General features: G+C 42.4%; 1 protein-coding gene across 3 annotated transcripts in view; it reads right to left on the reverse strand.

The window, feature by feature from the left end:
- The window catches only part of LOC126095223 (protein tramtrack, beta isoform-like), a 124,256-nt gene that overhangs the window by 31,533 nt on the left and 80,379 nt on the right, over nucleotides 1–12,344 (reverse strand). For all 3 annotated transcript variants that reach the window (XM_049909961.1, XM_049909962.1, XM_049909963.1), the window contains exon 9: nucleotides 12,035–12,271. In XM_049909961.1, coding sequence (XP_049765918.1) covers nucleotides 12,035–12,271 — 237 coding nt within the window. The remainder of the gene's footprint in view (nucleotides 1–12,034; nucleotides 12,272–12,344) is intronic.

The raw sequence follows: 12,344 nt of genomic DNA on the forward strand, positions 1-12,344 counted from the left end.
TGTCTTTCATTCAAAGGAGAAGAAGGTATGTGTTACAATAAAGTAGTTAGGTGGAGAAGGAATGAGGTACCGGGTCTGGAATCTGGAGGATGCTGAGTGAGATAGTGTTAAAATTGCAGTAGATCATGGGCATGAGGGATGTTGGTGTATAGAGAAGGGGCATTCACAGTGAGCAGAAGGGAACCGCGAGGTAAAGAGGTGGGAATGGTGTAGAGTCGGTGAATGAAGTGGTTGGTGTCTTTGAGACTGGAGGCTACGTTATGGCAAATTGGTTGGAGGTGTTTGTCAATGACAGCCGTAATCTTTTCAGAGGCATCACAATAACCAGCAACGATGGTCCAGGGTTGTTGAGTCTGTGAATTTTGGGAAGCATGTAGTAGGAGGTAAGTGTGCAGAGTATCATAGGGTAGAGAGAAGTTCTGGGAAGGGCCTAAGGCTTCAAGGATGGATTGGAGGTTATGGTGGACTACTGGGATAGGATCTCTCTGGCAGAGTTTACATGTAGACAATTCAAACAATTGGAAAAGGCCTTCCACCAGGTAGTCACAATGACTCAGGTTCAATGTTGGAATTAGGTTGGCCTTGCTTGGATGGTTTGGTGCCAAAGAAATTTTTCCATTGGAGGAGTTGGGGGAAGGAGAGTAAGTCTTTGATGATGTATACCAGTTCTGCTGCAACCATTGCACAGCTATTTATATTGGTATGACTACCAAGCAGCTGTCCACCAGGATGAATGGCCTCCGCCAAACTGCCCAAGAGCAATGTAGACCAGCCTGTGGCATAACATGCAGCCAAACATAAAATGCTAGATTTCAATGGCTACTTCTCAACCTGGGCCATTTAGAGGCTCCCCTTACCACCAGCTCTTCTGAACTGTGCAACTGTGAGTTACCCTTGCAACACATTCTTTACTCCCAAAATTATCCCAGCCTCCACTAAACAGTGTCCGCCTCCTAGTCTTATTACTTCCTTCCATTTCACATTCCCTCACCCTCTGTGTGTGCCGCCCTCTGCCAATATACCCACCCACCCTTACTCCTTCCCTGCTCCTCTCCTTTTCTATTCCCCATTTTTTCCTCCAAACCTAACCCTCAACACTGCAGTCTAGTCCCTGCAACACCCCACCAGATAGTGCTCTTCCTCCCGCCCCCCCTTCCAACCCCACCTGTTCCCTGCTATCCCTCTCCTTTCCCTTTCCCACTCCTGATTGCTATTCACATGACAGCCACATTCCGGATTCCGGTAGACGCTGCTGGTGGTAGCAGTCATGAGTGCATGAGGTGTGCTTGGTTTTGTGAATGTGTGTTCGTTTTCTTTGCTAAGGAAGGCTTTAGCCAAAAGCTGTTACTTGTAACAGACTTTTCGTTGTGCACAAAATTTGGTATGTGGGACATCCACAACTGAGAGGCATGATAATTAATTTGAAGGTATCCACTTCAGTTGTACCAATTAGTTCTTCAAACAACAGCTGGTTTTGAGATTTTAAAATTCCATCTTCTGGTGTATGAAATTAATGTATCTGGTAACATATAACATGCGGTTGCGCCAGTCAGTGGAAGAGCTCCAATCACAACATGTTGATGGGAACTGTGCAGCGGCCCAGCTGTGTAACATTAAACAAATAATGTCTCATAATGAAACACGTACATTAGTAAATTGTGCCACCAGCAGCGCACATCGCATCTGGTGCACAGTACAGGCAACAAATACTGCCTCGGCTGATGTTATTTCACACTTACTCCACCAGTTTAGGAAGTTTTGCAAGAGTTGTGGGTGGACGAGTTGCATGATCCACTTATTGATCCATTATGTCCCGCACATGCTCGACTGGAGAGAAGTTTGGACCATGGAAGTTGATGCATGTCAAGTTTCACAAGCCGTGCATGTGTGGGATGCTGGAACTGCTCAAATAACATTTTGCACAGACTGAGTGCCAGTCAGCATTCCCTCCACAAACACCAAAGGTGAATAATCTGAAACTTATCACACTCTGCCTTTTAGGTCCAGGGTAAAACCAGGAAGTTCTAGGTACTCTTTGAGTGAGAACTCCAGCCGTCACCTGTGACACATCTCCAGGGCAGCAAATTATGTATTTTGTTTTTCCTCTATTTTCTTGTAGTATATGTTGTGTAAATTTTGTATGTGTTATTATATTTAAGATGTTTAATCTAGTACTTTGTAAGTGTAAAATCAGGCAATTCGTAACTCTTTTATCATTTCTTCAGAACAGCAGCCAGCTACAAAGTTCATTAACATATCAGAGTCCACTGGTGGTACTTCAGGAGGGCAATAAGTTGCATATCTAAGTATCTGTCAGCTTTTATAGTTTACTACTTCATTCAGTCTAGTTAGGATTAGGAGGATATGTTCGCACTGTGTGTGGATGCAGGAAGAGCTGGCCACAATTCGCAAACTGTTGTTATGTGGTTTTGGCTATGGTCAGCTGCCTTCAGGTTGCTGCCTCGGGGTGCAGCTGCGGCAGAGAATCTGGTGCATCATATGGGACACCTCACGTGTTGCTTGTTTCACCCATGGGTTCTTCTGCTGAAGCACATCCTAGTGTACCTGACACAATGGATCTGCCCTCACAGCAAGGTGAGTGGCAACATGTAACACATCTGCATTGTTCAAAGTGGAAGGTCAATGTAGGAGTCTGACCTCGCCTATCCCCTCTGTGAGTGAACAGGTGGCTGTTCCTTCAGAATGGTCCGAGCAGGCACATGTGGGCAGAGGCTTGCTAGTTATTGGGAGCTCCAACATTAGATGCGTTATGGAGTCACTTAGGAAGATGCATCAGGGCTGGAAAGAAAGCCTATGTGTATTTGATATGTTCGCCTAGGACAGGGGAGCCTCATCCAAGATATGGAGGCAGCCTTGCCTATGGCTATCATGCTAGCAGGGTGCAGTCGTCTGTTAAGGGCTCAAGTAGGTACCAAAGACACCCGTCATTTGTGTTCTGTGGTCATCCTTAGTCCATATTGGTAGCTGGTGTAGGCGGTGGTGGTGGTGGTGGTGGTGAGGGCTGCTGGCCTTGTGCGCAGGGTGCAAGCAGCACTTGTAATTTGCAGCACTGGTGTCCTCTGGTTTGAAGCCAAGTGGAGGGTCTCGAATAAAGACTTCATCAACTCTGACGGTCTTGCCTGCAGACTTTTATACTGCGTTAGCAGGTGGGGAATTGTAAAACTCTTCCTGTTAGGTCATTGCTCCACTACATAAATGGAAGTGATTTCTGGCATTCCCCGAGTTACTGTTATAGGCCCTCTGTTGTTCCTTATTTATATAAACGATTTAGGAGACAACATGTGCATCCATCTGTTGTTTGCAGATGATGCTGTCATTTATCGTCAAGTCATCAGAAGATCAAAACCAACTGCAAAATTATTTAGATATCTGTATGAAGCAAAAATTTCGGTTACAAGATAATTCCATCAAATTTAAAGACCATAAATTGAACTAAATACCTAGGAATCACAATTATGAACAACTTAAATTGGAAAGAACGCATGGCAGATGATGTGGGGAAGGCAAACCAAAGACAGCATTTCATTGGCAGAACACTTAAAAAAGATGCAACAGATATACTAAAGAGACTGCCTACACTATGCTTGTCTGTCCTCTTTTGGGGTACTGCTGAGTGGTGTGGCATCCTTACCAGATAGGACTAATGGAGTACATTGAGAAAGTTCAAAGAAGGGCAGCACATTTTGTATTATCACAAAACAGGAGAGAGAGTGTAACAGACATGATACAGGATATGAAGTGGACAACATTAAAACAAGGGTGTTCTTCGTTGCGGCAGGATCTTCTCACAAAATTTTAATCACCAACTTTCTTGTCCAAATGCAAAAATATTTTGATGACACCAACCTACAAAGGGAGAGGAGGAAATGATCATCACAATAAAACACGGGTAATCAGAGCTCACACAGAAGGATTTAAGTTGGCTGGTTGGTTGTTTGGGGAAGGAGACCAGACAGCGAGGTCATCGGTCTCATAGGATTAAGGAAGGACGGGGAAGGAAGTCGGCCGTGCCCTTTCACAGGAACCCTCCCGGCATTTGCCTGGAGCGATTTAGGGAAATCACGGAAAACCTAAATCAGGATGGCCAGACGCGGGATTAAACCGTCGTCCTCCCGAATGAGAGTCCAGTGTGCTAGCCACTGCGCCACCTCACTCGGTAAGGATTTAAGTGTTTGTTCCTTCTGCGTGCTGTTCGACTGTCTATGAAGGTTGATCAATGAATCCTCTGCCAGGCACTAAGTGTGATTTGGAGAGTAGCCATGTCGATATAGAGGTAGATTAAGGAGCTACTTGGGTAGCAGAGCACTAGTGGAGTCCGCACGGATTTTTTTGGGCCAGGTGGTAGTTTTGAGGTACTCTGATGAACACTCACCAATAGATTCGCAGACAGTAGCATTGGAGTAAAGATGCTTTGACTGTCAAAAATTTATCAGTACAAAAGCTCGTGAACTCAAACTATTATTGGGACTGAGAGATAAAAACCTGAAGTAAAAAGCTCTGAAATATTTAGCAAGTCATGGAATGTTTATTGGAAGGAGAGATTAGATGCCACAGGAGGGGGAGTGTTCATTGCAGTTGACAAAAATATTGTCTCTACTGAAGTTGCATATAACAATTTTAGGTGAAATCAAATTAATTGTTGGATGTTTTTACCGGGCATCCAACTCTCCTGTGACTGTTCTAAAGTCATTCTAAGAAAGTCTGTGGTCGGTAGCGCAAAGATATACAGATCAGGCAACTTTAACCAGTGGAGTATGCACTGGTACACATGCATTCACTGGAAGAGTTGCAGACAGACAAGTTTGCAAAGTACTTTTAAATAAGTTTACCAAAAACTGCCTTGAGCAGCAAGTTCGGCATCCACTCGCAATGGAAATACCTTGAACCTTGTAACTACGAACAGGCCGGACATTATCGATGACACTGATATCGAGACGTGGATTTGTGATCATGGTGTCATTATAGCAACTACGGTTACTAAAGTTAAAAAATCAGTCAATAAGGCTAGGAGAGTGTTTCTGCTAGAAAGAGCAGATAAGCAGTTGTTAGGATCTCACGTAGACAATGAATTGCAATCATTCAGTTCCAGTATGATGGGCATACAGAAACTATGGGCAAAGTTTAAATAGATTGTAAATCATGATCTGGGCAAGTACATGTCTAGTAAGGGGGGTTAACAACGAAATTCGGGAAATGTTAACGATGCAAACGTTCGTGCACTCTTGGTTCATATGAGGATGTGAAAATGAAGACAGGTAAAGGTTAGTAAAGATTCATGCATCCGTGAAAAGACCTATGGGTGAAGCACGTAACAACTACCACTGTCTCAGCTTAGCAAATGATCTGCCCGAGAACCCTAAAAAATTCTGGTCCTTGTAAAATCGCTAAGCGTTTCTAAGGCTTCCATCCAGTCTGGTGTGGCAGCCGAAGAGAGCAAAATGAAAGCCTTAGTTTTAAATGCTGTGTTTAAGAAGTTGTTCACACAGGAGAATCGTACAAATATACCATTGTTTGACCATCACACAGAGTCCCATATGACTGACATAGTACGAGGCGTGTTTTTTTTTTAAGTAAGTACCGTTTTGAAATTAAAGAAAGATGTGCTAAGATATCTCAATAATTTTATTTTTACATGAAAGCCTGTACCTTAATCTACTTTTCTACATAATTTCCATCAATATTGAGGCACTTGTCATAACGTTGTACCAGTTTTTGAATACCCTCCTCATAGACTTGTTAAAAACTGCATCACCACTGTTTTGACTTCGTCATTGTCCTGAAGACCCTGACCGCCCAGGTGTTTCTTCAAGTGCAGGAAAAGATGGTAATCACTGGGCGCAAGATCAAGGCTGTACGGAGGATGATCTAGAGTTTGCCATCGAAAAGATGTGATGAGATCTTTGGTCTGATTTGCCACACGCAGACGGGCATTGTCTTGCAGCAAAACGATGCCCTTGCTCAACTTGCCACGTCTTTTGTTCTGAATTGAACGGCGCATATTGTGCAATCTCTTACAGTAAGCTGCTGCATTGATTGTCTCATTACAAGGCAGAAATTCCACAAGCAATACTATTTTTCAGTCACAAAAAACTGTGCACACGATTTTCTGGGCAGAAATTGTTTGCTTAAACTTCACTTTTCTGGGTGAATCTGAATGCCGCCATTCGATGAACTGTTGCTTTGATTCTGGTGTGATGTAGGCCACCCACGTTTCATCGCCTGATCGCCTGTAACAATTTGGCTTAAGAAATCATCACTATCATTGTGTAACTGCTCAAGGAGAGTCAATGCACTGTCTAAACGTTTGGTTTTGTGCACATCCATCAACATTTTCGAAATCCAATGTGCGCGCAATTTTCGGTAATTCAAGTGCTCAGTCACAATGCCATACAAAACACTACAAGAAACATTAGGAAAGTCATAGCACAAGGAGGAAATCGTGAAGCATCTGTTTTCTCTCACCTTGTTGTCCACTTCCTGCACCAAACTTTATTAACGACTGAAGGATGCCCACTCCATTGTTCATCACGCACGTTTGTGCGGCCATCTTTAAACGCTCTCATCCACTTTCTTACCATTCCATCACTCATAATGTGTTCTCCGTAAACTGCACAGATCTCACGATGAATATCGATCGCTTTTAGGAGTTTAGCACAAAGAAATCTTATAACAGCCTGTACTTCACAGTCAACGGGACTCACAATTATCGGAGGCATCTTAAACACTCTGTACACAACGTAAACAAGGAAGAATCAGATCTTAATGGCGTCAGTGCGTAGACAACAGATGTAGGTACCCAGTGTGCATGTGCAGAATGCTGACCGCAGCGCTGCGGCCGCAGCGTGGCAAAATGGTACTTGCTTAAAAAACATGCCTCGTAATAATGGTGTAGACAAACAACTGAAAGAGATGAAAACAAATAAGTTGCCAGATGAAGATGGAATCCCTATTTGCGCAAACTATGGCTGAAGGGCAACAAGCTGATTCAATACTCCTAGTTTTCCAAAAATCATTTCACAAGGTAATCAACTGCAACCTTTTAATGAAAATACTAGCCGCTGACTAGAGCAGAGCGCTTGCTGCTGTTGCGCATATGTTCGAGATGCGGCCCAAGACTAGTGGGTAGGCTGCCAAGAAGGCTGGCTAGCATACAGAATAGGTTCCCAGATATGTGAGAGGCTCAAAATACTTCTTAAGTAATAGAACCCAGTATGCCGTCCTCCATGGTGAGTGTTCATTGGTGACACAGTATTGCTGAGTGTGTCCTAAGGAAGTGTGATAGAACCACTCTTATTTTCTATATACAAAAATGATCTGGCAGACAGGATGGGCAGCAATCTGCAGTTGTTTGCTTATGATGCCGTGCTGAACAGGTAGGTGTTGAAGTTGAATGACTGTAGGAGGCTACAAGATGACTTAGACAAAACTTCTAATTGCTGTTGACGAATGGCAGTCGACTCTAAATGTAGGAAAATATAATGCAGATCAGTAGGAAAAACAAACCATTAATGTTCGGATACAGCATTAGTAGTGTCCTGTCTGACACACTCACATCGTTTAACTATCTGGGCTAGCGGTGCAAAGCAATATGAAATTAAATTAGCATATGAAAATTGTGGTCAATAAGGAGAGTTACTGACTTTGGTTTATTGGCAGAATTTTCAGAAAGTGTGATTAACCTATACAGGGCACCGAATGTAGGGTGCTAGTGCACGACCTATTCTAGAGGTACTACTCAAGTTTTGGGATCCGCACCAGGTTGGATAAAAGAAGACTTGGAAGTAATTCAATGGGGGGGGGGCTGTAGATTTATTATCCGTACGCTTGAATAACACGCAAGTGTTAAGGAGATGTTTTGGGAACTCAAATGGGAACAAATGGAGGAAAGGTGACATTCTTTTCAAGGAACACTATTGAGAAAATTTGGAGTACCAGCATTTGCAGTTGATCGTAGAATGATCCTACTGCCAGCAAAATACATTTCAGCCTCCAGAAGCCACAATCTGTCCGCTCTCAAACTTGTCCTGCCTGCTGTAAAAAACTCGAGTGCGCCTCAGTAGCATGGCGCCCACTCGCTCTACACATCTGATCCACAATGAACCCTATTGCCAAAAACATTCCTTTTTTAATGGTAGACTCAGCTGGTGCTACAAAATATTGCAATATTAAGCTGAAACACTGATAGCTCTCTCTCTCTCTCTCTCACACACACACACACACACACACACACACACACACACAAGAACACACACACAAATGAGGGAGGGGGAGGGGGGGAGAGAGTGGGGGGGATGATGCTTTATATTGCAGTTTAATATGCCAGATAGAGATCTTATTGAGGGTGGGCGGTGGGGGGGACAAAGGTAATCATTAATTACATAATTCAGGCACCTAAATCATATGGTAAGTCCTAATCTTTATCAAAACCTTTCCAATTATGTATTACGGTAAAAATTAAGTATTCTTTCTGCAGTATTAAGGCAGAAATTAAATATTCTTTCTCAAGTATTATGGTAGAAATTAAATATTCTTTTCAAAGTATTAACTAGAAATTCCCCCCCCCCCCCCCCCCAATGAACCATGGACCTTGCTGTTGGTGGGGAGGCTTGCATACCTCAGCGATACAGATGGCCGTGCCGTAGGTGCAACGACAACAGAGGGGTATCTCTTAAGAGGCCAGACAAACGTGTTGTTCCTGAAGAAGGGCAGCAGCCTTTTCAGTAGTTGCAGGAGCAACAGTCTGGATGATTGACTGATCTGGCCCTGTAACAATAACCAAAACAGCCTTGCTGTGCTGGTACTGCGAACAGCTGAAAGCAAGGGGAAGCTACAGCCGTAATTTTTCCCGAGGGCATGCAGCTTTACTGTATGGTTAACTGATGATGGCGTCCTCTTGGGTAAAATATTCCGGAGGTAAAATAGTCCCCCATTCGGATCTCCGGGCGGGGACTACTCAAGAGGACATCGTTATCAGGAGAAAGAAACCTGATGTTCTATGGATCGGAGCGTGGAATGTCAGATCCCTTAATCGGGCAGGTAGGTTAGAAAATTTAAAAAGGGAAATGGATAGGTTAAAGTTTGTTATGTGGGAATTAGTGAAGTTCGGTGGCAGGAGGAACAAAACTTTTGGTCAGGTGAATACAGGGTTATAAATACAAAATCAAATAGGGTAATGCAGGAGTAGGTTTAATAATGAATAGAAAAATAGGAGTGTGGGTAAGCTACTACAAACAGCATAGTGAACACATTATTGTGGCCAAGATAGACACAAAGCCCATGCCTACTACAGTAGTACAAGTTTATATGCCAACTAGCTCTGCAGATGAAGAAATGTATGATGAGATAAAAGAAAATATTCAGGTAGTGAAGGGAGACGAAAATTTAATAGTCATGGGTGACTGGAATTCGACAGTAGGAAAAAGAAGAGAAGAAAACATACTAGGTGAATATGGACTGGAGGTAAGAAATGAAAGAGGAAGCCGCCTGGTAGAATTTTGCACAGAGCAAAACTTAATCATAGCTAACACTTGGTCCAATAATCATGAAAGAAGGTTGTATACATGGAAGAACCCTGGAGATACTAGAAGGTTTCAGATAGATTATACAATGGTGAGACAGAGATTTAGGAACCAGGTTTTAAATTGTAAGACATTTCCGGGGGCAGATGTGGACTCTGACCACAATCTATTGGTTATGAACTGTAAATTAAAACTGAAGAAACTGCAAAAAAGTGGGAATTTAAGGAGATGGGACCTGGATAAACTGAAAGAACCAGAGGTTGTACAGAGATTCAGGGAGAGCATAAGGGAACAAATGGCAGGAATGGGGGAAAGAAATACAGTAGAAGAAGAATGGGTAACTTTGAGGGATGAAGTAGTGAAGGCAGCAGAGGATCAAGTAGGTAAAAAGACAAAGGCTAGTAGAAATCCTTGGGTAACAGAAGAAATATTGAATTTAATTGATGAAAGGAGAAAATATAAGAATGCAGTAAATGAAGCAGGCAAAAAGGAATACAAACTTCTCAAAAATGAGATCGACAGGAAGTGCAAAATGGCTAAGGAGGGATGGCTAGAGGACAAATGTAAGGATGTAGAGGCTTATCTCACTAGGGGTAAGATAGATACTGCCAACAGGAAAATTAAAGAGACATTTGGAGATAAGAGAACCACTTGTATGAATATCAAGAACTCAGATGGAAACCTAGTTCTAAGCAAAGAAGGGAAAGCAGAAAGGTGGAAGGAGTATATAGAGGGTCTATACAAGAGCGATGTACTTGAGGACAATATTATGGAAATGGAAGAGAATGTAGATGAAGATGAAATGGGAGATACGATACTGCATGAAGAGTTTGACAGAGCACTAAAAGACCCGAGTCGAAACAAGGCCCCAGGAGTAGACAACATTCCATTAGAACTACTGACGGCCTTGGGAGAGCCAGTCCTGACAAAACTCTACCATCTGGTGAGCAAGACATATGAGACAGGCGAAATACCCTCAGACTTCAAGAAGAATATAATAATTCCAATCCTGGTAGAAGCCGACCTCGGGGAAGATCAGTTTGGATTCCGTAGAAATATTGGAACACGTGAGGCAATACTGACCTTACGACTTATCTTAGAAGAAAGAATAAGGAAAGGCAAACATACGTTTCTAGCATTTGTAGACTTGGAGAAAGCTTTTGACAATGTTGACTGGAATACTCTCTTTCAAATTCTAAAGGTGGTAAGGGTAAAATACAGGGAGCGAAAGGCTATTTACAATTTGTACAGAAACCAGATGGCAGTTATAAGAGTCGAGGGGCATGAAAGGGAAGCAGTGGTTGGGAAGGGAGTGAGACAGGGTTGTAGCCTCTCCCCAATGTTATTCAATCTGTATATTGAGCAAGCAGTAAAGGAAACAAAAGAAAAATTCGGTGTCGGTATTGAAATCCATGGAGAACAAATAAAAACCTTGAGGTTCGCCGATGACATTGTAATTGTGTCAGAGACAGCAAAGGACTTCGAAGAGCAGTTGAACGGAATGGACAGTGTCTTGAAAGGAGGATATAAGACGAACATCAACAAAAGCAAAACGAGGATAATGGAATGTAGTCGAATTAAGTCGGGCGATGCTGAGGGAATTAGATAAGTAAATGAGACACTTAAAGTAGTAAAGGAGTTTTGCTATTTGGGGAGCAAAATAACTGATGATGGTCGAAGTAGAGAGGATATAAAATGTAGACTGGCAATGGCAAGGAAAGCTTTTCTGAAGAAGAGAAATTTGTTAACATCAAGTATAGATTTAAGTGTCAGGAAGTCATTTCTGAAAGTATTTGTATGGAGTGTAGCCATGTATGGAAGTGAAACATGGACGATAAATAGTTTGGACAGGAAGAGAATAGAAGCTTTCGAAATGTGGTGCTACAGAAGAATGCTGAAGATTAGATGGGTAGTTCACATAACTAATGAGGAGGTATTGAATAGAATTGGGAAGAAGAGGAGTTTGTGGCACAATTTGACGAGAAGAAGGGACCAGTTGGTAGGACATGTTCTGAGGCATCAAGGGATCACAAATTTAGCATTGGAGGGCAGTGTGGAGGGTAAAAATTGTAGAGGGAGACCAAGAGATGAATAAACTAAGCAGATTCAGAAGGATGTAGGTTGCAGTAGGTACTGGGAGATGAAGAAACTTGCACAGGATAGGGTAGCTTGGAGAGCTGCATCAAACCAGTCTCAGAACTGAAGACCACAACAACAACAACAACAACAACAACAACAACAACTAGAAATTAAATACTATTTTAATTTTTTTCGCAATTTGAGTACCTCTGGCAATTGTTACATATAGTGCACTATTGATTTACATCACAGTCACATCACTGCAATGTATTTCAGATTCTAATCTTTCGCCAGTCACATTTCAGACTTCAGCATGAGTTTCACTGTCTCTTGCTGCCATGAACGATCTTACTCTTTCACATTTAGCAACATTTTCTAATAGTATTTGGTGTAATACATACCGACAAATTACTTACTTGGATGCTCAAAAGCGAGTTTGCGCCTCCATTCATTTGCAAATATCATAAATGCATTTGGAGGTCTCGGTATCTTCCCAGCTCTTTTCCGCAACCACTCACATGCCTGCCTACGTTCCAGCTCCAATTCTTGCTCTTGAACTGCAGTCAGGACTTTATCTTCCTGATCGTTGCTACTTCCGGCAGCTTGACTGTAATCTGCATTGCGAGTATTAGCACGTTCTGATGGCGACCCACCTATGTGAAGCATAAGAAATTAATTTTTAGCACAAAATGTACAGCATTATTAAACAAAATAAAATGAGAAATC

The sequence above is a fragment of the Schistocerca cancellata genome, chromosome 8, assembly GCF_023864275.1.
Source record: "Schistocerca cancellata isolate TAMUIC-IGC-003103 chromosome 8, iqSchCanc2.1, whole genome shotgun sequence".
NCBI classification, from domain to species: domain Eukaryota; kingdom Metazoa; phylum Arthropoda; class Insecta; order Orthoptera; family Acrididae; genus Schistocerca; species Schistocerca cancellata.